This window comes from Myotis nattereri (assembly GCF_964212035.1).
Source record: "Myotis nattereri genome assembly, chromosome: 11".
NCBI lineage: Eukaryota > Metazoa > Chordata > Mammalia > Chiroptera > Vespertilionidae > Myotis > Myotis nattereri.
This window is the reverse complement of record NC_138086.1, coordinates 46,683,438-46,710,766: the sequence shown is the minus strand read 5'-3', so window position 1 is coordinate 46,710,766 and position 27,329 is coordinate 46,683,438. Positions and strand designations below refer to the sequence as shown.

Sequence of the window (27,329 nt, the reverse complement as noted above, 5' to 3'; positions counted from 1 at the left end):
TTAAAGATGTGCACTTTATATAAATAACACAATTAGAAAAACAGTTCAGTAGTTCCCAAATTTGAATGTTTCTTAAATTTTTAAAACCTATTTTATAAAAGTCAGTTTGTATCTTCAGTATAAAAACTTATGTGAAAAGTGACAGACACTTAGGTTTACCCTCAAAAGTCTGTTTTAACTGTAATGTAGCTAAAGTGTTATAACTGATTTTTTTTCCCATCCTTGCCAAAACCAAGATGTCGTCAGACCACAAGAATCCTAGGGAGAAGGAAAAAATGATTTTGTCCAGGTAGAGGAGGCACTGAGTGAGCACAGGAAGGGTCCCCATCTCACGGAGAAGGTAATACTTAGGAAGTATGGCATATCCCACATGGTCTACAGTCCACCAGTACCTGAGCTCTGAACACTGGGGCAAGAGAGTTTCAAGTTTTTTAAACTTTAAAAGTGTAAAAATAGTTGGTCAAACTCCCAAACTTCCTAAAATATGGTGAAGGATACAATATAAAATATAATCATCTAATTTGATTTCCTTTGATAGTCACTTGCCTATTCCAAATCTTTTATAATTAAATGTCATCTACATAAAGTTTTGATAACTTTAAATTAGTTGTTCAATAGGATGACATGAAATAATGCCCTTAGATTATCAGCTGCTTCTACTGCATTAAAATTAAGGCTAAGAAGATACAAATAAATTATTGCTCTCTTTTCAGAACAATGGATTTTGCTTTTAAAACTACACATTCTCAAAGTCAAGTGGTAGGAGAAGAATGGGAAGGCAGAAAGATTGGGTTGAAAATAAATGACAGAGAATATAACACAAAAGAGTCCATGCCCTTAAAAAAACATTAAAGTGACATTATTTCCTACTAGAGCAGGGGTGGGCAAATTTTTTGACTCGAGGGCCACAATGGGTTCTTAAACTGGACCGGAGGGTCGGAACAAAAGCATGGATGGAGTGTTTGTGTGAACTAATATAAATTCAAAGTAAACATCATTACATAAAAGGGTACGGTCTTTTTTTTTTTTTTAGTTTTATTCATTTCAAACGGGCCGGATTCGGCCCGCGGGCCATAGTTTGCCCACGGCTGTACTAGAGGCCCGGTGCACAAAATTTGTGCATGGGTGGGGTCCCTAGGCCTGGCCTGTGATCAGGACCTTCTGGCTGCTGGCCGGGGCCTTCCTTCATTCCGCGCTGCTCCCTGGTGACCAGCACACGTCATAGTGAGCAATTGAACTCCTGGTCTCCTGGTCAAACTCCCGAGGGGACACTTTGCCTTTTATATATATAGAAGATAGAAGATATTTTCTGAATTTCAATATACTTACAGTACTTGCTCCAGAGATATGATAAATCAAAATCACAAGTTGCATCCAGCCTTTCCATTCATCTGTTTGTTCTCTATTTAATACTTTAGTCTGTGTAAAGAACCAAAATCTGTTTCAAATTTCACCATGAAGCTATTATTTGGACAATGTATACTAAGTATGTTAAAATTATTCTCATAGGATATAAAGCTAATGCTTTTGTTAAAAGAATTTGTGGGGGGAAATTAAAAATAGTCATTTTATTTCTTGATAAAAGATACAACATGAATTTGAAAACTAATATAAACTAACAGATTTTAAATAGTGTTTAAGTTGATACCTATGGTTTTATATTAAGAATACATTAAACTATGACAATGGTTTGTAAATCTAAAAAATAGCATTTTCTAATTTTAAGAAAGTCTTAAGATTTCAGTTAAAAAAGATCTTACAGTTCTCTTACACTTTAATGGGGGGGGGGGGGGGGAGAATATTCCCTTAGAATATTCTCACCAGAGATGAAGAACCGATTAATCATTCTCATATGAGTTATTTCTTACAATAGAATTTATTAATTCAAATAAATAATGTCTTATAATGGAATTATACTAACATTCTGAGCAACTACAGAAATGCTAAAATAGGTACTTTAGATATTATAAACATTTGCCCACATTATGTAAGTTCTAATTTGTGTGTACATGTCTGATTGTACTAATATAAAATGTTTGTGCATATAGGCATTTATTAATAAAATTATGTATTTTTGCTCTGATGTATCATGTTCGAAGACCATTATAAAATTGGAAGCAGCTGCACTTTCTCCATCCCCATGAAGGCAAAATAACACAAAGTCATGACATTTTTTCACAGGTCATTATTTTCAACTTCTTAACAATCTTCACGAAACTCTTTGAACTTCCTCCAAAATATTTCAAAAAAGCAACAGAGTCTGCTAAGTGAAGTATAACCACAACATTCATTTATCCTCTCCAATATACATGCTTGTATATTTTGGCATGATAAATGGTATTTTTTTTAAAATCTAGAGTTTATAATGAAATAAGGATAACATGAGCTAAAAAGAAAATAACGCTTACTTACCTCTTTAGTATTTTCATTGTAAAATACTCCCAAAACCAAGATATAGATAATTGGAATAAAGAAAGTTGAATGTGTATAAAATTTGTTTTCCTTCATAAATAGATTTGCACGGTCACACATATAGAAATAAGCCATAATCAGGCCAAGTTTGCACAAAGATTGTAAAAGTATTTCTAATGGAGACACGGGGGTATTGATAATATTTTTCTTTTCCTCTCCACTTTCCAAATCAGTACATGGCTTATTCTTCCGATGAGCATTACGATAAATTATATAAAAAATTAAATATCCGACAATAGATAAGGTGAAAAAACAAGCAGCTAGCTTCTGCATGAGAGTCAGAGGAGGCCGAGGCTGACAACAGGAACCATCTACAGGCTTCAGTATCTTATTGCAATACACGTTCATAAGAATCATTGCACTCTGTGAACAAATCAAGTTATTTGGTTATTATCTTGTCAGTAATATATTTCACATTAGATTTTCTCCTGTGAATACTACTGATTTTTCAGCACTGAAACCAAAAATGCTTTTGTACTTTTTACTACCATTTCCCAACCACTCATGCAAATAATGCTATTCCTTCAATCTGTAATAGCTAGTATAGGGCTTTTCAAACTTCTGGGGCTATGGTCTGTAATGAAAAATTCATTTTATAATGTGATCCAGACACATATACAGAAACAATACCTACCCTTACTACTATAATGCACTCTTACATTTTTGTATTATTTTTTCTTATGAAAAAACAAAAAAACAAAAAACTAATTTCATGACTGCTAATGGGTTGTGGCTTTTACAATAGTGTGTTGAAGGCCTGGGGTGGGCTAGAAGGGGCAATGGGGCAGGGGGGGGAGGGGAGGAAAGGGGGACATATGTAATACTTCCAACAATAAAGATTAAAAAAAATAATGACTAATTAGTAAAAAATCAAATAATTTTAATTATCAGCCTTTCAATATAGAAGAAACCAGGACACTTAATATAGAGTTCCAGTTTTTAGATGCAAATAAAAAAAAAAAGGATGTAAAATAACTGTCACAAAAATAATTCTTAGCAAACAATATTTGTAATATGTCTTTCATTTGGTTTACAGTTTATGGGCCACTTAGGATTCTACAGTTTTAAGATTTCTAATGTTAAATAAAATGTGGCATCTTGAACATGGTTTCGTTATAATAAAAATATTCTAGGCAAGCTATCAAGATCCTGTCTAGTTGAAGGTCCAGTCAAATATAGTTTTCAAAAAACGTTATAGTTTAGGCATAATTGGAACTCTAAGATGATTATATTATTTAAGCCTAAGCATTCAAAGTACTCAACTACATAGGAAATATCACCCTGGGTTCTGTGCCTGGTACTCTTGCAGATACTAGCCTACAAACTCCATACCGAAGTTCTTAACCAGTTCTAGGCGGTTCAAAAGCCCCTTAAAGTATATGGAGAATCATGTGTGTATATATACAAACATGCATTTTTCTGCAGGAGAGGAATGTAACCATTGATTTTTACTGAACACTCAAAAGGGGTTATGTGATCCTCAAAAAGGTTAAGCATCACTGCTTTATAAGAAAACAATAACTAAATAATATCTGTTGTACTAATTATGAAAATTCATAATTATCAGTTCTCTTTCATATTGAACTTAACAACCCTTTACATCTGTCAATCTGGATTTTTTTCAGTGTTTACTATGTACATTGAATAGTGTTTTGGGCATCAAAGGAAATCTGATTTATTTATAAGGAAATAAATAAAAACTATTCTACATATTAAAACATGTACTCTTCATAGAGGCTTAATCTTGTTAGTTTAAGGCAGGACCATTAAGCTGTAGTTTTCAAACATGAGTATTCTAAAACTTATAAGCTTCTTGATTAGACAAAGTATAGTAAGAGTGACTAGCACTTACTAAATGAAGTCTCATTTCCTCCTTTCCGTAGCTTCTTTCCCTTTCAGAGTACCCAAAAACTCTCATTTTATACACAGCTAGGTGATGAAATCAAAATTATTTCTAGATGTATGTTTAGGTAGAATAACTACAAGTAATTAAGACTGCAATAAAATTATTTATTACCATTTATAGTAACATACAGTTACTATACAATTAGATATTATAGTCTCTATTTACTGATGGATACAAGAATTCTTACAGTTTCTCTGCTTGATTCTGGAAGATGTAAGCCATCCAAAGATTCCATGATAGTTTCTTGAGCAATTAATTTGGAAACACTGAACATCTTAACATGTGATTTAGAATTTCTGGTGCTACTATTCAAAACACTGACTGCAGCTTCATTGTAAGCATCTATCTTCTCATTAGTGATCATTTTCCTATTTTCACTTAATAGATCTTCATAAACAGGATCTGCACATGAAACACAGTATTAAAAACACAAATGTTGGAAATACTGGACAGATATGTGCAAATAAATGAAATTAGACAACTTCTTATACCATACACAGAATAAACTCAAAATGGATCAAATACTTAAATGATAAACATTTCTCATAGCAATATTTTTTTTTTCCTGATATATCACCTTGGGGAAGGGAAACAAAAGAAAAAATAAACACATGGGACTACATCAAACTAAAAAGTTTTTGCACAGCAAAGGAAACCATTATCAAAATGAAAAGACAAAACACTGCATGGGAGAACATATTCGCAATGATATAAGAAATAAGGGGTTAATATCCAAAATTTATAAAGAACTTAAATTCAACACCACACAAATAAACAATACAACTAAAAATGGGCAGAGGACACGAATAGACACTTCTCCAGAAGACATACATTGGCTAGTAGACATATGAAAAGATGCTCAACATCACTAATCGTCAGAGAAATGCAAATTAAAACCAAAATGAAATGTCACCTCACACCAGTCAGAATGGCTATCAATAAACCAACAAACAATAAGTGCTGGCAAGGTTGTAGAGAAAGGGAACCCTGCTGCAGTGTCGGTGGGAATGCAGATTGGTGCAGCCACTGTGGAAAGCAGTATAAAGTTACCTGAAAAACTTAAAAATGGAACTGCCTTATGACCCAGTGGTTCTACTTCTGGGAATTTATCTGAATAAACCCGAGACATTAATTCGAAAAAATATATGCACCCATATGTTCATAGCAGCATTGTTTACAATAGCCAAGATTTGGAAGCAGCCCAATTGTCCATCCAGTAGATGAGTAGATAAAAAAGCTGTGGTACATTTACACAATGGAATATTACTTGGCTGTAAAAAAGAAGGAAATCTTACCCTTTGCAACAACATGGATGGAACTGGAGAGCATTATGCTAAGTGAAATAAGCCAGTTAGAGAAAGACAAGTACCATATGATTTCATTCATAAGTGGAATCTAATGAACAAAATGAACTAACAAGCAAGACAGAGAGACTCATAGAGAGCAGGATGACAGCTGTCAGGGAGGAAGCTGCTGGGGGCTGGAAGGATTTAGCAAAAAAGAAAAAGAAAAACTCATGGACACGGATAACAGTATGGTGAATGCTGGGGGAAAGAGTAGTGGGGAGAGAAGAGAATATTGGGGGGATAAATAAATGGTGATGGAGGAGACTTGACTGGGGATGATGAACATACAATACAGTGTACAGATCATGTGCTGTAGAATTGTACACCTGAAATCTATATAATTTTGTTAACCAGTGTCACCCCAATAAAATCAATAAAAAAGAAAAAAAAACACATTAAAAAAATCTTGTAGAAATTGTGATCATGCAAGTTAGCTGATTGTATTTCATGTTTTGTTGTTAAAGTTCAGAGGATTCCAGGCATCTAGTAATTTATTTTAAAGTAAAGTTGGCCAAGATTTGCAATAGACTTATCTTACATTCAATTTTTAAATTAATCAGTCAATATCTTCCTCATTTTATGTTCTGGCATGTCTTAGGAGTTTAAAGTTTTGGAATACTGGGTTATATTGGGTAATGGGAATTTAAAACTGGGTTGTAGAAAACTGCCTAATGAAGAATAGCAGACAGTCTTTTATTTCTTCTGTCACTGCTTAATTTGTAAATTTTGTTCACACAATTAAGAGGTTATATTATTAAAGATCAAGTTCTCATAAATAATTTAAATTTAACTTTTTTTCTCATTTTGGTGAGAGAAAGGTTAACAATGAGGCTGTAAATAGAGATTGTAAAACAGATTATCACCAGCCCTTTTATTCTTCTCAGCTTGACATTCAACTTGGAAATAATCATAAGAGTTTCTGACAAACAACTTGAATTGCTAAAAAACCCAAGGCATTTCATATTGTGCTAGGCATTAAATAATGGACATTCAATAAACTCCTGAAATGAGTTGATCTAATGTCAATTTTCTCTTAAAGAATTTCATTACCAAGCATAACCTAGATGGTATGAATTTAAATATATTCTGTCAATTCCAAAGAGTATTTACGTACAATGACTCAATATTATGAAACAGACTTAGTACATTTTTTCTTATATTTCCCAATCACAATAATTATACTTTGTAAGAAGTAAAAAATCAGAGGTAAACTTCTCATTTGCCTTTAGAATGTATTCTTTTTGTTATATTCACAGCCATTCTGCCTGCTGTGGCTCCTTGGAGAGTATTTTATTTATTATTTATTTTTTTACTTCTATTTATTAGTCTGTTCCTTAAGTTCAAAAGAGGAAAGCAAATAACTCAAATTTATTCTAATTTTGCAAATCTTATTTCAAACTTTATTCCCATAAAGCAATAATTTTGCTTCTTGAAATAGGAGATAATAAAAACCCATGACTCAAAATATATACAAAATGACATTTTTTCATTACTCATCCCTTACCTTGTAAGACCCAATAAACATCACTAGTCTTTGCCAATTTTTCTAGAAGTGGTGCTATGGAGGTAATGTTCATTTTATATTGAGACAGTGCTTCGTTGCTGCCATTGTGAATCTTGATAGACCACTAAAATGAAGTAAAAATTAAGCATTAATTCATTACTTATCACTGAAAAATTAAAGTATATAATTACTCTTGTAACAAAGGTTATTATTTTAAGATAATTTCCATTTTTATTCAATATCAGAATAAATTATGGTCACATTATTTCATGAAATATATGAAGGCAGTTAGAAAAAGCAGACATAAAATTAGACTTTCAATGTATTACATTCAAGAAGAATATCTTTTTAGATATAAAATAGTATTGACATTTAACACTAAATTTTCTAAGTTCATCCATATCTTTTCATTAAAATTCATCAGTCTCATTAATTAGACTAGAAATAGGAATTAAAATTTAAGTACAATCAAGAATTTTATTTAAAAGAAGTTAACTTTTTCTTAGTATGTTCTTAAGTACGAAATGAAAACCATTATATAAGAACATAGATAATAACTTACTGTGGCAGCTCCTGCTACAATCACATGGGGCTTTGCAACAGAATCCTAGAGAAAGAAAAAAATCTTTATAATAGTGTTATAGTTAGTTCAGAGAATTAATACAACTAACATCACTTAATTCTTTTTCCTTAAATTTAAGAAATTCTTTCTTCTAAATGCATTTTAATTTTCTAGAGTTTCTTATTGAATTCTTGTTATAGCAAGACTAGAGGCCCAGTGCACAAAATTCGTGCAGTGTGTGTGTGTGTGTGTGTGTGTGTGTGTGTGTGTCCCTCAGGCCAGCCTGCGCCCTCTCGCAGTCCAGGACATCCCTCTCGCAGTCTGGGGCTCTCACAGTCCAGGACCCCTCGCTCCTTACTGCATGCCAGCAGCGGAGGCTCCCATCACTGCTGCTGTGCTCACCAGCCGTGAGCCTGGCTTTTGGCTGAGTGGCACTCCCCCTGTGGGAGTGCACTGACCACCAGGGGGGAGCTCCTGTGTTCAGCATCTGCCCTCGTGGTGGTCAGTGCACGTTATAGCGACTAGTCATTCCACAGGTCATCCTGCAGTTTGGTCAATTTGCATATTAGAGTTTTATTATATAGGATGGATAACCAATGCCTTTTATATAGGATGGCATGAGGCTTTTATGGATAATTCTTTGGTGTTCCTTACAAAAAAACAAAAAATGCTACTGGTATCTAATATGGTCTAATATTATTCTGAATAGTGAGTAAATTGCTCAAGAGTAAAGCTCTAGTATATTATGTCAGTCAATTAAAAAATATTCATGAAATACAGTTTAAATCTTAAATAAAATAAGATCAGTGTCCTAAAGAATCAATATTTTGGGAAAGCCAAATCCAATAATATTTAACAAAATAAACTGATAATTATTATAGAGCACAATGTGGGGGGGGGGGCGGGGGGTGGAGAAATTGGGTAGAAATCTTTACCAAATGCAAATTGTACTCTTAATAAACTACCAATTATGTAGTACTTTCTCTTAAATTAGTTCTTTTTAATATAGATTCTTGCTACCTGTGAGATAATGCAGGAATATATTATACAGATCTTATAAAACAAGGGTACTGACTCAGAAAGGTTTATAGGGTATTGCTGAAGCTTGGCAAGACAAAGCCAGAACTTAAGTCTTTTGACTCCTGAGTTCAATGCACTTCCCAAAACATAAAAGACTTGATATTACAACCATGTGCACAAGAAACAATTAAAAATAAGAAATTAGAAACACATCTGACCCAAATATAAAAATGAGTTAGTGTCTCATTATAAAGATAATACATACTTTCATAGAAAACTATGAAAGCAGAGAAAAATAACAAAATTAACCTATTTCCCTTCAGAGATATTTCTGTTTCCAGTCTAGCACCCTTAACCAACCTTTCTGAGTAAGTACCTTTGTTTTACAAGATATGTATAATGTCTTCCAGCCTGTCTGACTGGTGGCAAGAATCTATATTAAACTGTGCTAACTTAGAGAAAAGAACACAGTGCTTCATTTTACCATGTTATTTTACTGAAACTTTTCCCTCATCCCTAGGTGGCTCCTTTTCTCATTGCTCACTGTGGTAATCCCAAATCTTACTTGCCTTATACAGGTCCCTCTTATCATCCTCTTCACTTTCCAAATAAAGTCTAATTCTCAAATTTTGAAGAGAAAATAGACTTCATCTAGCTGTATGTTCTTGCCTTTCTCCATTTTTACAATTTCATCCATATACTCACCCAGCCTATCTTCCTCTGACAAGAGAGTAAAGAAAATCTGCCCAATTCTTTCTAATGGCTAACCTTTACCTTGTCTCTATCCCCTTCCTTTTTACTTCTGGAACTGTATCCATGTATTACTTCCTTTAACTCTCCTATTTTAAGTTTCATCCCTTTCTCCACTCTTCTGCCTTCTCTCAATCTCTAAATTATCATTCTCAGAAAAGATTTTTCCTCCAACCATATCTCATTCTCAAATTCTTCCCCCTCACTCCCTTAACCAACAGATTACTTGAAAGAGCATTATGCCTTCACTATGCCGATTTCTTTCTCTCTCATTTATGCCTCAATTTATCATGTTTTGATTTGGGACTTCACCATCCATTAAAACTGCCCTAAGAGCCCATTAATGAACTCTGGATTGCCAAGTCCTAAAGTGACAGCACTGACCATCCACTTCTTAAAACTCTTTCCTGTGTTACATGACAGTTATTCTTCTTCTGCTTTTCCACTTACCCCTGTCACTCCCCCTTCTCAGAATCTTTTGTACAGTTGTTCTTAAACTCTCTTCGTTAATTTCTAAGTTCTCTGCCTATTCAATTTCTTCCATTCAAGTAACTTCAAATACCACCTCACTCCATAGTGAAACTCCCCAAATCGATCTAAATAGCTCAGACTTCTTAATGACTACCATTCACCTATAGAATTCAATTTAAATTGCTGGTTTCTTCACAATTTAGTCTAATTTCCCACTGCTACCCCACTATATTTTCATGCCTGCCTTTACATCTAATTCACCTCTGAACATAATGAGCCAAAGCATACCAGGCTTGACTTTTGGGTCACAAATGTAATGATAAAAGGGAAGAAAACAGGCTATTGACATATTTGGGCATGAGTTTAAAGGAAAAAGTGGAAAACGCTCAAAGGGATGTGCATTGTGATAGAAAGATTACCTGGATTTGAAATAACTGAGCTACAGCAGTTACCGCCTTAGGGTTAGAATGGTGATAGAAGAGATACTACATCAAAATACTTTCTTTTCTCAGTTAAGTAAGAGAAGCAATCCAGCACAGCTTAGTTGCTATCAACAAGGTTGTATAAAGTATAGGAGAGTGGGACAGCTGAGTAAGGGGAGAAAACAATGGATGCTCATGAACTTTAAAAATCTGGTTGTGCAAGCTGACTGATGTTGAGCTCTCAATCCATGCTTCTCTTTCTCTCCTTTCTCTCTAAAAATCAATAAACTATTCTTTAAAAAATAAAATTTTGTTGTTCAAAACTAGAAAGAGCTACATTTTTAAATACAGACCTCAGCCCACACTTTGATACACTGTTTCATAGAACCATTAACTTCTGGATGCCACAGAAAATCCTAAGAGAAATGTAAGAAAAGAGAAAGTTAAAGAAATGTTATAGCCACCATTCAAAATAAGGATTAACATATCTCTTACAAGGTATTTAAAAGTAAAACACCACCTTGTTGGTTTAAGAAGTACCCAATAGTTATGGATATAAATACACCATATGAACATAGGCAACAATCTTGTAATAATTATGTATAGTGCTAGGTGGGTATTGGGAATATTGGGAGAACACAATGTAAAGTATATGACTATCTAACCACTATGTTGTATACCTGAAACCAACACAAAATAATCTTGACAGTAAACTGTAATAGAAAAAAAATTACTAAAAACTTCTTAAAATAAATGTATCGTAAGACAAAGCTCAAAAACTAAAGCCAAATGAGCTTTATTTACAAGATACGTACAACACATGTAATTCATTTCCTTATTAAATCTATCTCCAGCTACAAAAAAACCCAAAAACCAAAAACACCACCTTGTCTATGACATCTTCATCTCCCATATCAATCTGGCAAGAGTTTTACACAGATTTCCCTGTATTCACTGTTGCTTTTCTCTGAACTATTTTCCACATTTTAGTGAGAGTAATCTTTTGAAAATTTAAAATGTGATCTTGCCCCATTCCTGCTTAAATATTCCAGGAATTTCAACTGGCTTCAAAATAAATTTAAGTCCTTAAAGTAGGTAAGAAAGTACAAAATCTGGCCTCTGCCTAGACATTGTGCCTTTTCTCTTGCTACCTTCCCCCTGGTTCTGCATACCCTTTCAGTTCTCATTCAGCTCCTGGAATGCTCTCTGTGCTCACTTTCTCCAGGCCTTTGCACATACAGTTCCTTCTGCCTAAAAGGTGCATAAACTCTGCCACTGAGCTTCACACGCTCTTACTAATCTTTGAGGCCTCAGTTAAAACATCACTGCCTCAAAAAGAAAAACTACTTTTAACTTCTTGCTCTGTACATTACTAATGTCCCACTTTTTCCTTTTTGACATCCTTATCCCACATTTATTTGTATGTAAAGAACTATAATGATTTGCAAGTCCCACTGGTCTAGGTCCTAGGATATTGTTTTCTTGATCCTCATTATATTCTCAATATCTAGGAGTCACTGTGACTGGAAATTCAGAAAATCCACATATATTCTTTGATGGACATTAATCTTGAACACATACTGATTTCAAATTAATGTATAAGATTATTTTTTTTTTCTGGATAAAAATCTGAAAGAACAAATTTTCTATTTTATTACACAAACAGTACACATAAACATTTACTCAATTATGTTATCTACTCTCAATAGACTAAAATAGTATGTACAAAGTATTAGCTGCTGTAAATAAATTAACCAATGAATACAGTTTTGACATTATAACATTTACCTTATATGAACTTACCACTTTAACTGATGCAATCTTGTCTTCAAAAGGAATGTTTTCATGCTGCCATAAAAAAGGAGACAACAAAGCAATACTAATGTAGAAATTTTATGTAAATAATTCTCCTTTCAGCTGTTTTTGTTGATTTACTTATGCATCACATCTCAATTCTCTATATTCAACCTCAAGGGGAAAAGATCTCATAGAATACCAAAAAAGTAAGTGACACTAGCTAAATTGTTTATATGTGATTTCCCACATCAAAGATGTAGTTCAAAGATAAAACTTAACTACAAACAAGCAACATATATATGAACATGCTTATATACATTATCTTTTGCCAAGCTTGCCATGATTCCAGTTTAGTCCTAGTACTATCTATGCCAGAGACAGACTGGTAGTGAGGGGAGTTGTGCATATAGGGAGCCTGAAACCTGGGCATGTGCCCTGACCAGGAATCCAACCAGCGACCTCTTAGTACATGGAAGACACCCACACAACTCAGCCACGCCTGCCAGGACACTGTATTTCTATTCTTAAGTGAGTTCTTAGAAAGTCCTTCAGCTAAATAGAGCATGTAGTTATAATTTTCATTTAAGAAATTAAGAAGATCCATCCACTATGAAAATACAAAATAATTTTTCAATGCTTTATGTAAATGATTATTCTACCAGTCTAATAGTGCATGTAATATATTTTAAATAATGTTTTTGAACTCTATATTCCTGACAAGTTGATATAAAATTTACAGCTTCTTCACATATAGATTTTTCATATACATATTATATAAACACAAACTTTTGCATGTACATCTAAATATTTTGTATATCTATGTACATGTACAATTATATATGTATATACAGTGGGGCCTTTACTTAGAGTGTCCCGACTAACGAGTTTTTTGAGATACCAGCTGTCTCTCGGCCGATTTTTTGCATTGAGTTGATAGAGTAATTTGAGTTAATGAGCTCCTTAATGAGCTCCTTAACGAGCTCGGTCTCGGAACGAATTAAACTCGTAAGTCAAGGCCCCACTGTGTGTATAAAACACATTTGGCACATTAGATAAGTTTGGTTTTGTTTAGTTTTTCTTCTGCTGGTTTGGAATTTATACATCCTAATTCTATCCCTTTAATCTTTGCTCTTAAAGTTTTACTATTTATCTTTAAGTTAAGTTCTACCATAAGATAATAACTTAAAGAGTAAAGAGGACATTAGAATATTTTGCTTGTGATATTCTCCCTCTGGCTTATAAGCGATTATTGGCCAATTCTTTAGTACCTTCTTTTTATAGACATTATTTTATACAGGCACTACTTGAGTAAGCTTACACGCATGTTTAATTTTTCTCTAAGTACTGTTTCTTATATTTCACATCATTAAAAAAAGAAATATTTCCATCCTCCCGCAAGTTTATCCTTTAGAAAATTTTTAGACAAACCCTCACAGTTTTTATGTATCTGATAATGTCCTATATTTCAACAACAGATAAATCTGTATGGTAGGTATACAATTCTACATTGAAACTTATTTTCTCTCAGAATATTAAAGCTATTATTCCACTGTTCTCTGGCTTCCAATATTAATACTGAGAAATATGTTGGCCCAAAGCTTAGTGTTCTGCATACTGGGCATTGCAGCTACTGGCATCTGTCTTCAGGGCAATCCAAGTCTCTATTGTGAGTGCCTACTGTTATTGTTCCCATCTCTGGTTTTGCCTCATAGGTGTTCCTTTTTGGGGAGTGTCTTCCATTTCTTCAAATCTAGAAATACAACACCAGTGGGTTTTTTTTTAAATCTAGGATTTAGTTGGTTTGAGGTAGAAGGGGCCCCCAGTACCTAGCTTCCAGCTGGAAGGAATGCAAATAGTTTTCTTTACTGTAAGTCTTCTCAAGCTTTTAATATCCTCACCTAAATTAAAACCATCTAAGAGGGGGATATGATACCCAGCTCTGTCCAAACTTATTTGACCGGAGCACCTTAAAGAATTAATCTTCCACAAAATATAATTTGATAAAAGTCCTGCTCTAAAGTTTCTTTTAAAAAAATTATTTTTCTCAACACAGAAAAGAAACATATTCAAAGAATTATCTTCAACACTCCTACTCTACCCAAACCCATACCAAAGCTAAAATAATGATGATGATAATCAGCTTTCATAATATGCCAGGATGTGCTAGGCACAAGAACTTTAAAAAATAATGATCTCTGTCTTCAAGTTGTTCAGAGACCAGATAACTAAGTGAAACGCAATTTGGCAAATGCTCCACTAGCAGTTTGAACTAAATAGTTTCTTAATAGCTGCCTCTTTAAGACTGTGACAACTGTCTTTTTTTTAATGCATATAAATTTAAATATATCTTGCTTGAGAATTGTGAGATAACAATGTGCCTTAGAAAATAAAAATTGGAAACCTAGGTGTTATAACTAGGGCTCAGAAGAAATGTACCATATTGTACCTACTTTTGGCTATCCAGCGGTTGCCAACTGGTAGTCTGCAGACCACTGGTGGTCCTTGACATCAGAAAGGTAGGCGACCGCTGGTTTAAGGAAACCTTTGGAGCAGCGGTCACCAACTAAACCATTAGAGCATTTTTCAATTAACTGTTGCCAAATCCATTATTCCAGTTTTCAGAAAGTCACAATATACTAAGCCTAGAAATATTAAAACTGTTTCTCCAAAATCAGAAATCTCTCTACTTTTAAAAATATTTTTTTATTGATTTCAGAGAGCAAGGGAGAAAGAGATAGAAACATCAATGATGAGAGAGAATCATCGATTAGTTGCCTCCTGCAAGCCCCCTACTGGGGACTGAGCTAGTAACCCTGACCAGGAATCGAACCCTGATCTCCTGGTTCTTGGGTCGGCCCTCAATTGGTCAAGCGAAATCTCTCTACTTTTTATAAGTTTACCAAAGTGTTTTAGTTTAAACTGTGATAATCTCATGTCATTAAATAGTTCCAATTCTTCTGTATAATTTTGTGTGTATAAACACAAAAGGAGGCTACATTTATAGATACCAAATAAAATGAAAAGTTGACTTTATGATTTTCTATTATTCAGCTTTAAAATCTCTACTAGTCTTTTTTGGTGGACAAAACCTCTAATAGCCTAAGGATTCTTCACATAAGAAATTGTTCCTAAAATTTAGTATCCACTACCATCATCACTATATGTCTAGCTACTTGTGAAGTCCCTAATTTTTCAACTCCTTTACACAGGGCAAGTTGATGTATACAGGCAGATTTTCATCATAAATTCATATTTCCCCTATAATTCTGAACTTTCTTGTACTTCACTTTTCTCTCCTTGCCATTCCCCACTCCCAATCATATGCAGTTGAAGACAGAGTTTAGAACCTTGGATCACTTAAAAATGGATAAAAAAAATAACATGATGAGATAGTTAACAAAAAATTAACTAATTAATTATTAACAAACATAAAGAGAGATGTTCATACTTGTTAGTTTTCAGAGACACACACATACATATTCTCCTAGAAGAATGCCTACATATTCTATTTTAAAAATAAGACTTTTTTATATAAAGATCATGAATTTGTTGTTACATTGTTGTTTTAATTATATATTGCTTAAGGTATAAACTGAAAGAGTTTAACAATATAATCAATAATTTTTAAAGTATTTATATTCTTTAACCTAATATTTGCATGACAGAGATCCTATCCTAAGGAAATAAATTAAAAGGCAAAGTTTTAATAAAGATTTAATTTAAGCCGAAACCGGTTTGGCTCAGTGGATAGAGCGTCGGCCTGCGGACTGAAGGGTCCCAGGTTCGATTCCGGTCAAGGGCATGTGCCTGGGTTGCGGGCATATCCCCAGTGGGAGATGTGCAGGAGGCAGCTGATCGATGTTTCTCTCTCATCGATGTTTCTAACTCTCTATCTCTCTCCCTTCCTCTCTGTGAAGAATCAATAAAATATATATATATAAAAAAAGATTTAATTTAAAATGTCCTTTTTTAAAATTGCAAAATAAAAAATTACAAAAAAGTTAAGAAAAGGGAGGATTATATAAATATGCATTATATCCACTCAATAATTTGTTCACACTATGAAGATACTTATATTGATTATATAATAATATGGAGAATTATGACAAGTGGTGGGGAAAGAAGTGAGACATAAAACTGTACATGCTAGATTACAATTATGTTTTAAAAAAGAGACTGAATCTCAGAGGGAATGTGGGGGTGGGTGGGATGTGATCAACCAAAGAACTTGTATGCATTATATGCATAACCCATGGACACAGATAACAGTGTGGTGAAGGCCTGGATGGGGGGCTGTGAGGGTTAGAAGGAGTTAATGGTGAACAAAGGAGGACATATGTAATACTTTCAACAATAAAGATGTGTGTGTGCTTTTTTTTAAAGAGACGGAAAGAAATATGGCAAATATTAAAAGGAGAATTAGGATATTCTCTGTTTTCCTCCTAAGAAATTTTGAAAATTTTTTTCCATGGAAAGAATTTATTTCTGAAAACTAAAAATTTAAGTTAATGAAAGGTTTGCCAATACCCACCACTTCTTTTTCTTATGCTGCCCATTATAGCAAATCATCGTTTCTTTTTCCTTTACCTTTCCAAAACCAAAGTAAAGCTTTTATAGTTCCTTGCATTAATGTGGAGAGGCACATTCTTCCTAAAACTATTCAGTTGGTTAACTTCTAACACAATACCCTAATGAAGAGAACAGACAATTTTTACCTTATTGCCTTCTTCTTTGAACTGAGGATTAATTATTTTTACAAATGAATAAAACAATTGACGAATTCTGGAATCTCCAACAAATGCAATATGTTTATCTACAAGGCAGTTCTTTGCTTCACTGAAATCAACAAAGAAACATTAATTAAAATAAATAAAACCAGCATATTGGCACTTCAAAGCACATAGTTTGTGAAGAAAGTAGTACAGGATTGTTATACATATAATTACTACTTTGCTTTTAAAATAGGTGGCCATGTTTGTTTAACTACCAGTTCCTGTATGATCAACTAACTCTCAATAATAACAGCCCCAATTTATTAAGTGTTTAAGATGAACTCTAACCGTATTAAGAGTTTTATATCCATTATTTCAGAACTAGAGGCCCGGTGCATGAAATTCGTGCAAGGGTAGGTTCCCTAGGCCTGACTGGCGATCAGGGCAAAATCTGTGAGGTGATCTGTGGGGCTGGCACCCACTTTGGCTGGCCTGGAGCCACACACTTGCTGTCCCTGCCCACTGCCACTGCCCCGTCCCTCTGCAGGGTGACCAGCAAGGCAAATGGGGGGACCTCCTGCTGGCACCGGTCTTGGCTGGCCTGGGGCCTGCGGGCAGCTCCTGCATTGAGTGTCTGCCCCTTGGTGGTCAGTGCATGTCATAGCAACCAGTCGTTCTGCTGTTCAGTCGATTTGCATATTAAGTTTTTATTTTATAGGGTAAGTCTATGCGGTAGCTATCCAACTTCCAAAGCAAAAGTTCTTTTCTCCAGGGCTATTGCCTTGGGCCTGCTTATCTTACCTGAGATAAAGCACCTTGGCCAAACCTCTCTCTTGGGGAGGAATCTTCATTTGGACTCATTGCTACCCCTACCCTCCTTCAGCAATTCTTACCATCATATATAGAAGTACCATATAGTACTTTCTTTGTTTCACCAACCCTTGTCCATAAAATATTACAACCCATCATAGGAAAAACAAACAACAAAATGGAGAAATCTTACTTGTATTTGTATTTGTGCATCATACAGCTGTGAGGCTGCCAAACTTTCTCTCCAAGAAATCTGCCACTTGAAAGAAGGTACTCACATGAATCATTGCCTATGAAACACAACAGTATTGGAAACAATAGTTAAATTTTTATATGTTGGTTATCTGACCCCATGTAAGCTCTTTTGAGATGAGAAAATACAAGTCTTTATGCCTCGCCATACATTCTAAGTGCATATTACCCACAAGAAACATAATAAATATCGAGACTCCCTAACTCCTAAATGCTACATTCACTGCTTTGGCAGTTCCTTCCGCTTCAGGTTTTCTTTGTGGGGACATCATCTCAGTCACAAACCAGCCTTTGTATCTGTTTATCACTCCTACTTCTAATAGGGAAAGAAAAGTTTAAGAAATAAAAGAGAAGACTTTAGAAATGACTTTCTACTACTTGACTACTATAATACATAGTGCATTAGCATATTTGGAAACCTAGTTAATATCGAGAAATGCTATAAATCTACTCTCTGATTTCCACAACTTCCCTGTGAGTATGCTACCCCTATTCTGTAAACGTGTGAACAGAGAAAGAGACTTATTCAGGAACCTCTTAAAAAGCTTACTAAAACTTTCATAGTCTTACAAAGATAAGACTTAAAACTAGCCACATCAGTATCAGCAACACATTGCAGTTTTAACTGTTATTAACATTCAGCCTCTCTACTTCTCTTGATATCTCTTGCCTTCCTTTAGGATGACCAACCAATTCCTCCCAGTAGGGTTGAGACTGTGAGTTTTACACAGAAAGTTCCACAACTGGGAAATCCTCCAGTCCTATGTAAACTGGGACAGGTGGTCACTCTTCTTCCTTTGGCCATTTTACTGTACATTAATTTAAATGAGTGAAGGAGTTAATAAGGGGGTTGGAGGCATTTAAAAAGTTCAAATATGTCAAATGGATGAGGGAAAAATGAGATGTTTAGATTAACTGTGGGGTTATAATAAAATATATGTATTATTTAATTTTGAGTTCTTTATTAATAGTCAACAGCACACTATTTGTTTTACAAATAGCTAAGTTCAGGACAAGGCATCTGATAAGAGGAATATTACAGAACAAGAATTGTACTGAACCATTCAGACTGGAGATAGGGAAGACCCAAAGATATTTAAATAGAACACATCTTTTTTCTCTCTCAACCCAGTTACCTATTTATCTGGCCAACATGTAGATAAAAGGAAATACAAATGCAAGATAGGTATATGTAAATAATGAAAGTGTTGTTACTTCAGTGTCATAAATTTTAAAATAGAACAGGAAGGAAAAGTGAAAATACTGTGTCAGTGGAACACTGGATAAGGAAAGCAGAATATCAATTATTAAAATTTTGCAATTACATATGTAGTCTGTGTAGGTTTTCTGTATTTCAAAGGCACCGCTTTTTTAAATAACACCTCTTTAAGGGAACAATAGTCAGTTCTTAATTCTTTCCAATTATTAAAAACGAGTTCTAGTTCCAAAAAACAAAATTAAGCTATATAAATAATCCAGGAGTAAAGAAAGGACTTTAGGAACACATAATTATTTTCCTAAAAACAGCAATCTTTTATAATGGCCATACAGCAAAATCATAGTAAATGTTTAAAATTAGGATGAAAATTCCATATTTATAGCATTTCTACCTCTTCAAATACATCTATTAAACCAAGTAAAAAGTTAGCAACACATTTAATTTCTTAGAAAATTATAAGTTGCAAATAACTAGGTATTAATTCTGTGGAGTTTTTCTTCCTCCTTTTTATAAAGTTATTTGATTTTTGTTTTTTAATAGAAACCTAAACAGAAATACACCTTGATCAATATTCACTGTGTGAAATTATTTGTTAACCATCAATATGATTTTCTGAAGATAGATGTACCATAACCAGTCTCTTCCTATACCAGAAATTGTGTTTAAAAATGTGAAGTTCTTGGTTTCCTCTTCAAAACTACTACTCACACATTCTTTGTCAGTAGTTCAGTTAATAGGAAACAATGGCTCTAATTTGATGAACCCATATCAAAAAAGCTCCACAGAAAAACAAATATGAAGTTGTCACTAACTAAAAAGCACTGTAAACTCAGAATTTTGAGACTACTGGTCTTTCCAGGGAAGAAGTTCTTTCTTTTTTAAAAAATATCTTTTTACTGATTTCAGAGAGGAAGGGAGAGGGAGAAAGAGATAGAAACATCAGTGATGAGAGAATCATTGATTGGCCGCCTCCTGCATGCCCTCTATTGGGGATGGAGCCAGCAACCTGGGCAAGTACCCTGACTGGGAACTGAACCCTGACCTCCTTGTTCATGGGTTGGTGCTCAACCACTGAGCCACACTGGTCCAGCGGGGAAGAAATTCTTAGTTTGCTAATGAATGCTAGTTGATGATGATTCTTCTTAAAATATTTTATAATGCAAAGTGTTTTTTTTTTTGGTTTTTTTTTTTTTTTTGCGGGGGGTGGGGGGGGTGGTCCTGCCGAGACGGAGCGCCCTTCAGCGCTGCGACCCCTTGCATGGCACAGTTACCGGGCAAAGTGGTTTTTTTTATAAGCCTGTATCTGAACTTAATAGTTTCTGCATATCAGTTAAGGTCCTGTCAAATACAGAAACTATACAAGCTGCATTGATAGAGATAATGTAATGTAACATGAAGAATTGTTAGAAAAGTAAAAGAACTTCTAACTAGACAACTGAAAAGATGAGATTGGCTTTTTATATTTGTCAGCAGAATAAGTTAACCTGATCTAGAAAGGAAAACTACAAAATTCCATACTGTAAAAGTTCTTTTCCTGTGTCTATATATGTATATATATGTGTGTGTGTGTGTGTGTGTGTGTGTGTGTGTGTGTGTGTGTGTGTATGCTGGTGGCCTATTTTCCTTTCAAAATTTACTCAGAAAAATTCCAAACAAAAGAACACAACAAAACCAGTCATTATTTTCATTTGCCTCATATAATTCTGATAACCACTTTATAATACAACAACCGTGAGATGAAAGATGCTCAGATAAATCAAGCTACACACACACACACACACACACCCAATACCGAGCAACTAAAGGGACAGAATGATCTGCTTCAGCTATCTCCAATACTAAGGTTATCTTCTTGAATGGTTGTCTCACTCTTCATTCTGTTATCTTAAGCAAGCTTTCTGGTTTGCCAATCTAAAATTGCAGGTTTTTATGCATGACTTTTCTATAATAGAAAGACACTAAAAGCAAGCAAAATAAGTAAAAAGATAAACATGTTTTGAAAAAGCTGAAAAACAATATGTAACTACTGAAGAAAACATCTGCTTTGCTAAGTAAAGCATAGTTGATATTTTCTTTTGGATAGAATACCTCTGGCACACTGCACATTTAGTCGAGTCACCCTACCAAAGCTGTGTGTTTCTTACCACTAACCATGAAAACAGCAGATCATAAAGTTTACAGTATGATCTGTTAGTAATACTTTGCTTAAAATTCAGCAAGTTATATTTTAGTTTGTGCTGAAAAATCACCATTTACAGTTTTCTTTAGACAAGCTGGGAGAGCCGCGTTACAAGTGGTGTCATACAGATCAGGATTTTCCTAGCAGTCAAAGAAAGAAAAGGCTAAGAGATCTAGGGCTACTTTTTTCTTGCTTTGATTTCTGAAGCCTTGAGCTTACTTTTCTCCAAAACATGTGCTATCTAACATTTGCATTTAGTACGCCTATTGATAGAATTCGGATTTCAACAAAATTAAAGCATTTGTAGCAACTTTATCAATTAAAAAACTGAAATATATCCAGATTGGAACTACTCTTAGGGCAATAGATACTGGCCTTTTGTCACAGAAATATTATTTTAAATTTGTAATCACATTATTAGAGATTGATAAAATTTTGAAAAAATAGTTAAAAGTTTAATTATTTAAAAAATGTCATTCTACTATATTATGTGAAATAATATTAATGCAAAAAAACCCCTACTTTCTAAAATTGAGATCAGAACATGAAATTCAATTAAAAGCAGAAGAACCAAATGCAAGGAGGAAAACAGTAGGAAAAAGAACTAAAAATCTAATTATCTCAATTATTTATGAAGTTAAGCTCTGTGTTAAGTTTTGATGATTTAAAGATAAATGAAATACTCATGGAAGCTCAAGGATGTTTTGTGTGGGAGACACAGGTAAAAATTATTATAATACAACATGGTATGTACTAATTGCTGTGAAAACATTGAACTCCTAATTATGACCTCTGCAGTGGTGACATCTGAACCAGGCCTTGAAGGAAAAATCTGTACTCTTTGCAGGAGAGAAAGACCATTGCAGGCACAGAAAATAAAATTATTGTGAGGTACATAAAAGGTGCAAGCATGTTTAGATTGTGAGCCTGGAGTTAAGGAAGAAGAAAACAGGTAATAAAAAGTAGGCTGGTCAGAATTTGAAGTTCTACACATGCAACTTTAAAAAGTCACTGTACTGAAACAAGAACAGGAAGACTCTTGCTGGTACTGTGAGGCTGCTTTAATGTTTCTAAATGTTTCATCCATGTCCCTCTGGAAATGCTTCCCAACTCCATCTTCTATACATTAGCACCATGTAAGAAGCTGCAGAAAGGCAGACTATCACATAATGGCTTGAGGCTGACTTACTGGGTTCTCACTTCTACCTTAGTCACTAACTGAATAAACATCCTTAGGCAACTTCACCTCTCTTGACTCATCTTTAATATGTAAATAATACCTCAACTCACAACTCGAGGAATCTAAGAACATTGATTATAAGACACATTATTATTTTATATAACAGTAGTAAAATTTTATCAATTAAACTTTGACATGCAATCAAAGATTTTAAAAGTCATCCTGATTATAGAAACGTTACAGATCGGGCAGGGGAGGATCAAAGGTGGTAAGTTGTATCTACCTCACAGAATGGTGATAAATACAAAACGAATTTAAACGAGTAAAACCTGTTGGAACAGCACGTTGTGTTTACCAAGCTTTACTTGCAGTGTGTAAGTCTTTTAATTTCTGTTTACAAATAAAGCAAGAGATACTGAATATGTGTATTCTACTGCATTCACTCCACCTTGCCTGTGGCAAACTCATACCCACACATCCGGGATTTCAATAGATAGAGCCTACACCTCTATATCTAATATAAGGTCCTTTTTCATGTTGTGATTCAAGTGCATCGTATCTTTGTGTAAAGGGAACTGCATTTGACTCAGTTTTACACCGCCAAAGCATAAGGATGGCTAGAAAGTTCCGGGTGAGGTTATCTTTCCCAAACAGTCTCTGGCTCAAGTTGTTGACATTCAGCTTGGGCGCGTACACACACCAGGTGCTCTGCTTCGCACTCAAGGAACCGCAGCACCTAGGAAGCCGCTGACGAGCTTCTGGAGGAGGCTTTACGAACAGCCCCAGATGCCACACTGACTCATACATTCCATCTGACATTCTGTTTCCCCTGCTGATGACAGACCTTGAAAAGGATGCAATCATCTAAATATAATCATTAGTATCCAAGCTTATCAAAAGATAAAAGCACAATTAAAAGCCGGGAGGGGGAAGACTAGATTATTTTTACCTTTAGGAACACAGCACCAAAGTTACACAGAACTGAGTTCGGTTACAGTCATCTTATACCAAACCAGCATGTGATTAATAGTAGTTAGAAAACTTTCTCCCCAATTACCACACATGAATGCATCGAGATTGCTAGTTTTGTTGTGCATGTGCCCTGCGACAGCAATTTCACATGCGCCCAAGCCCTCCCAGGTCACATGGCTGTGACCTGCGGGAGACTGGAGTGAGAAAGGCCAACAGGATACAGAAACTTTTATCTTTTTAAATCGATTTAGTGTGTTTACATAAAAAAGCGCTGCATCCAGGACAGTACTAGAATCTACGGTGCTCAATCCTCAAGCACTGGGGACACAAAGCAGCAAAATGCGCCCAAAACGTCCTCCACTTTGAAAGACTTCCTGGGATGAGGAGAGCTCAGACCCAGAGCCCCACTCCCTGGGCGTCTGGCCAAAGCGGGTGTGAAATTCAATGGCAGGAGCGGTCAATGCCCACCTGTCCATGACCCACGACATCCTGACCAATCAATCTCACCGCCACCAAGGGCCGTCCTGATCATGGCTTCCTTCATACCAAGAGCCAAAAAGGAGAGATGCGATCACCATGAATGCCCCTCGGCCTGGCAGCCTCTCTCCTCGAGGCATTTTTGGAGAGAAAAGGCACAACACTGCGAACCAACAAGGACAGGTGGGTATCCCCTGACTCGTGGAATTCCTTCTGCAATAAGGTCGCCCCCCTGGCACCCATTGGCACCCGGGCCCCCTGCCCACCTGGCCACCCCAACCCTCCCTCCGCCCACGTGCCCCGGGGCCGGGACGTGGTCAGAAGGCGCAGCCACAATCCCTCGGGACGTGTTCGAGTCGCCGAGGCCGAGGGGCGCCGCCTCCACTTGGACGCGGGCATCGGGGCCAGCTGTCGCCCCCGGGGGCCCGGGGAAACGGGGCGGCCCCCGTCGCCGTCCAACGACAGCTCAGCCCGCTGCTGGGGGCAGAGGCCGCAGAACAAAAGGCTCCAGAGCCGGACCCCCAAGCCGGGGACACGGCGACCCCGCTCCGGGCGGCGGTGCCCCTGGCAGGCGGCCTCTGCCTCCACGCAGCCCCGGCCGGACACCCAGGCCGCCGTCCGACCGCCTGCGCGCGACCCCCGGGCGGGGAGGGCGCGTCTCCCCGGGTCCCGCCGGCGCCGGGCCCCCCGCAGCCCCTCGGCCCGGCCGGAGGAGGCGCCCCGACCCCAGCGCGGGCGGCCGGGGGGCGGGGGCCAGAACCGCGGGGCCGCCCGCGCCAGGGCCCGCGGTCGGGGCACGTGGGGCCGCGCCACCCCCGGGCCGGGCGCGAGCGGGCAGGCGGCGGGCGGCCGCGGAGCGTGGGCGTGTGTCGGCGAGGGGGGCGGCCTCCGCGCCGCCGCCTCCTCCCCCGGCCGGGCAGGGGGAGGGCCCCTCACCTCGGTAGCGGCGGGAGGCGAGGTGGCACCCCGCGAGCAGCAGCACGGCCGCCAGCGCCAGCACCTTGGCGCTCCTCACGCTGAAGTAGTGGTTGATCTCCCGCTTGCCCAGGGTGTAGGCCAGAGCCGCCATCTTGGTTCCTCCATGACAACAGAGCGCGGCCGAGCGGGGAAGGGGCGCCGCGCAGGGGCCGCGCTGGGGCTGCCGCCGCCGCAGCCAGGCCAGCAGCCGCCGCCAGGCCCCGCGGCCGCCCCCCGCGCCTCCCGCCGGCCCGCCCGGCCCCGCCGCCGCCGCGCCCCCGGCCTCCGGCCCCTCCTCGGCCCCGGCCGCCTCGGCCGCCTCCCCCCAGCCCCGTCTCCGCTGCTCCGCCGTGCCGGTTCCCGAGGCGCCCCGGACGCCTGTCTCCTCCCCTTCCTCCTCCTCCTCCCCTGCAGCCTCCTGCCTTAAGAGCGGCTGCGTCTCCAAGGGGGGTCCGGATGCCGGGGGCTCCGGGGTCACGGGCCCCCTACGGCCCTCCGGGGTCACCGGGTCACGGGCGGCGGCGGGCGGCGGCGGCGGCGGCGCAGACATGGGGGTGAGGGGCGGGGACGGGGTCGACAGGGCCGGATGGCGCGCCCGGCAGCTTCCCCGGCTCCCTGGCCGCCACCTGGGCCAGGTTGGGGCAATGTCACCACAGTTCCGGGAGGAGAGTACACACCGTCCCACTTCCTCCCGGCCCCCGGCACAGCCTTCGGGGCGCGCTCCCCAACGCCGCGGGGCCGGCTCCAGGCACCTGGCGCCCCGCTGCCCCCAGTGCCGGGCTGGGGCTGAGGCCGGGGGCACCACCAGGCCGGACTCTCAAGTCACAGCCTGGGCCCAAGTCCCTGGCAACTTTCATTTTATTTTTTAAGGTCTGTTTGCCCAGTTCCAGTGGCGAAGAGAAGCCAAAGTACGGTGCAGAGGGAGCCCAGCCCGGCGGGGGTGTGGGCGCGCGGGCACCTCCCTTGCTGTTTGTGTTGGCACCGGGCGCAGGTGCCAGGCGGGACGTGTGCGCGGGGGGGCCCCCATCCCCGCGGCCCCGGCGGGTTCATGCGTTTGCGGTTTATCCATCACCGGAGCACGCCTTTGCCAGGTTCCGCCACTGTGTTCTATCCTTTGCCCTCCCTGTAGCCTATTCTCTTTTCTGGTTTACTTCTCGGTGTCGCCCGAAGGCGTGTGGGCATGGCTTCCCTCCCTCCCGGCCGGGGTGGCAGGAGCCAGGGGCCAGCTGGGGTTTCTCAGGCGCCCTTTGCCCCCAGCCTTTGCGCTCAGCCATTCCCGAGCTCGTGTTTACAGGCCCCGCTCAACGTTAGCTCTGGAGGGACAGCAGAGATCTTGTCATCCCAACTCTTTTCATTCCAAGGACTCTTTTTATTATTATTATTATTATGTTTTCATCCCAGGACCCCATATCTTGCAAGATTTTTGTCACTTAAATGAAATCACATACATCACTGTCGTGGCTGCAATGCTAATCAGCAATAAAGTTAAGTAAGTGTCCACACATACCAGGCACTGTTCCCTGGAAGTGCTCGCTTAATTTTGGCTGTCACTCCTCTAATCCAGGGATAATCACCCGCGGGAGAATGAAATCAGATATTGCAGAAATCAGATAAATAACTCTGCTAACAATATATGGTCTGCCCGTCACATCCCAGAAATTACTATGACGTCATCAACAGCAAATTAGGATTTCTGATAAGTGTGCGGCAACCAGGGTTAACCCACAGAGTTGATGGAACGCCTGCCAGAAGGAAAGACGCTTGACGTTTTGTCTAATGGCCGTTTCCGGAAGGCTTTCTGAAATACTGTCCACGGCTTGTGGACTCTCCCTTCCCTCCGCCTCTGCCCTGAAGCGCTCCCTATCCTTCTAAGCTGGAGGTGTTGAGGACTCCATCAGTTATCCCCGCGTCAATTACCTTCTCTTGGTCTTTTAAAAACGCTCCTTTGCTCGTGGCTGCCTCCTTTCCACCAATTAGCCGTCTCTTTTTAGTGAAACACATCCATGGGCTCTGTGTGTCTGTGTGTTGACCTCTCCATCTCTCCTGCTCTGACAGGTGTCTCTAGAAAGAGTCGTGTTGACTTTGCAGTGTCTACTTGCTCCACTCCCATTCCCCCTTCTCCATAACTCTCAAATATGTTGCCTCTTCTCATCCGCTGGCTGTCGTTGCCTTGGGTAAGTCATGTTTTCTTGCCTGACTTTCTTATAATTTTAACTCATCTTCCTCAAGTCTGCCTCAAAAATGCAGTCTCTACTGCCTCGCTGACATACTTCTGATCAGACTGAACTTTCTTCAGCTCAAATGTGGATGATGCTTAAAAC

General features: G+C 38.3%; 1 protein-coding gene across 1 annotated transcript in view; it reads right to left on the bottom strand.

Annotated features, from left to right (window-relative positions):
- Positions 1-25,202, bottom strand: part of CASD1 (CAS1 domain containing 1) — a 44,411-nt gene extending 19,209 nt beyond the window's left edge. The window contains exons 1-10 of the mRNA XM_081102237.1: positions 24,988-25,202; positions 17,966-18,062; positions 16,966-17,086; positions 12,257-12,301; positions 10,807-10,869; positions 7,791-7,835; positions 7,229-7,352; positions 4,566-4,780; positions 2,413-2,835; positions 1,330-1,419 (exon numbers count right to left, since the gene is read on the bottom strand). Coding sequence (XP_080958363.1) covers positions 1,330-1,419; positions 2,413-2,835; positions 4,566-4,780; positions 7,229-7,352; positions 7,791-7,835; positions 10,807-10,869; positions 12,257-12,301; positions 16,966-17,086; positions 17,966-18,062; positions 24,988-25,120 — 1,356 coding nt within the window. The 5' untranslated portion in view covers positions 25,121-25,202. The remainder of the gene's footprint in view (positions 1-1,329; positions 1,420-2,412; positions 2,836-4,565; positions 4,781-7,228; positions 7,353-7,790; positions 7,836-10,806; positions 10,870-12,256; positions 12,302-16,965; positions 17,087-17,965; positions 18,063-24,987) is intronic.
- Positions 25,203-27,329: the final 2,127 nt, after the last annotated feature.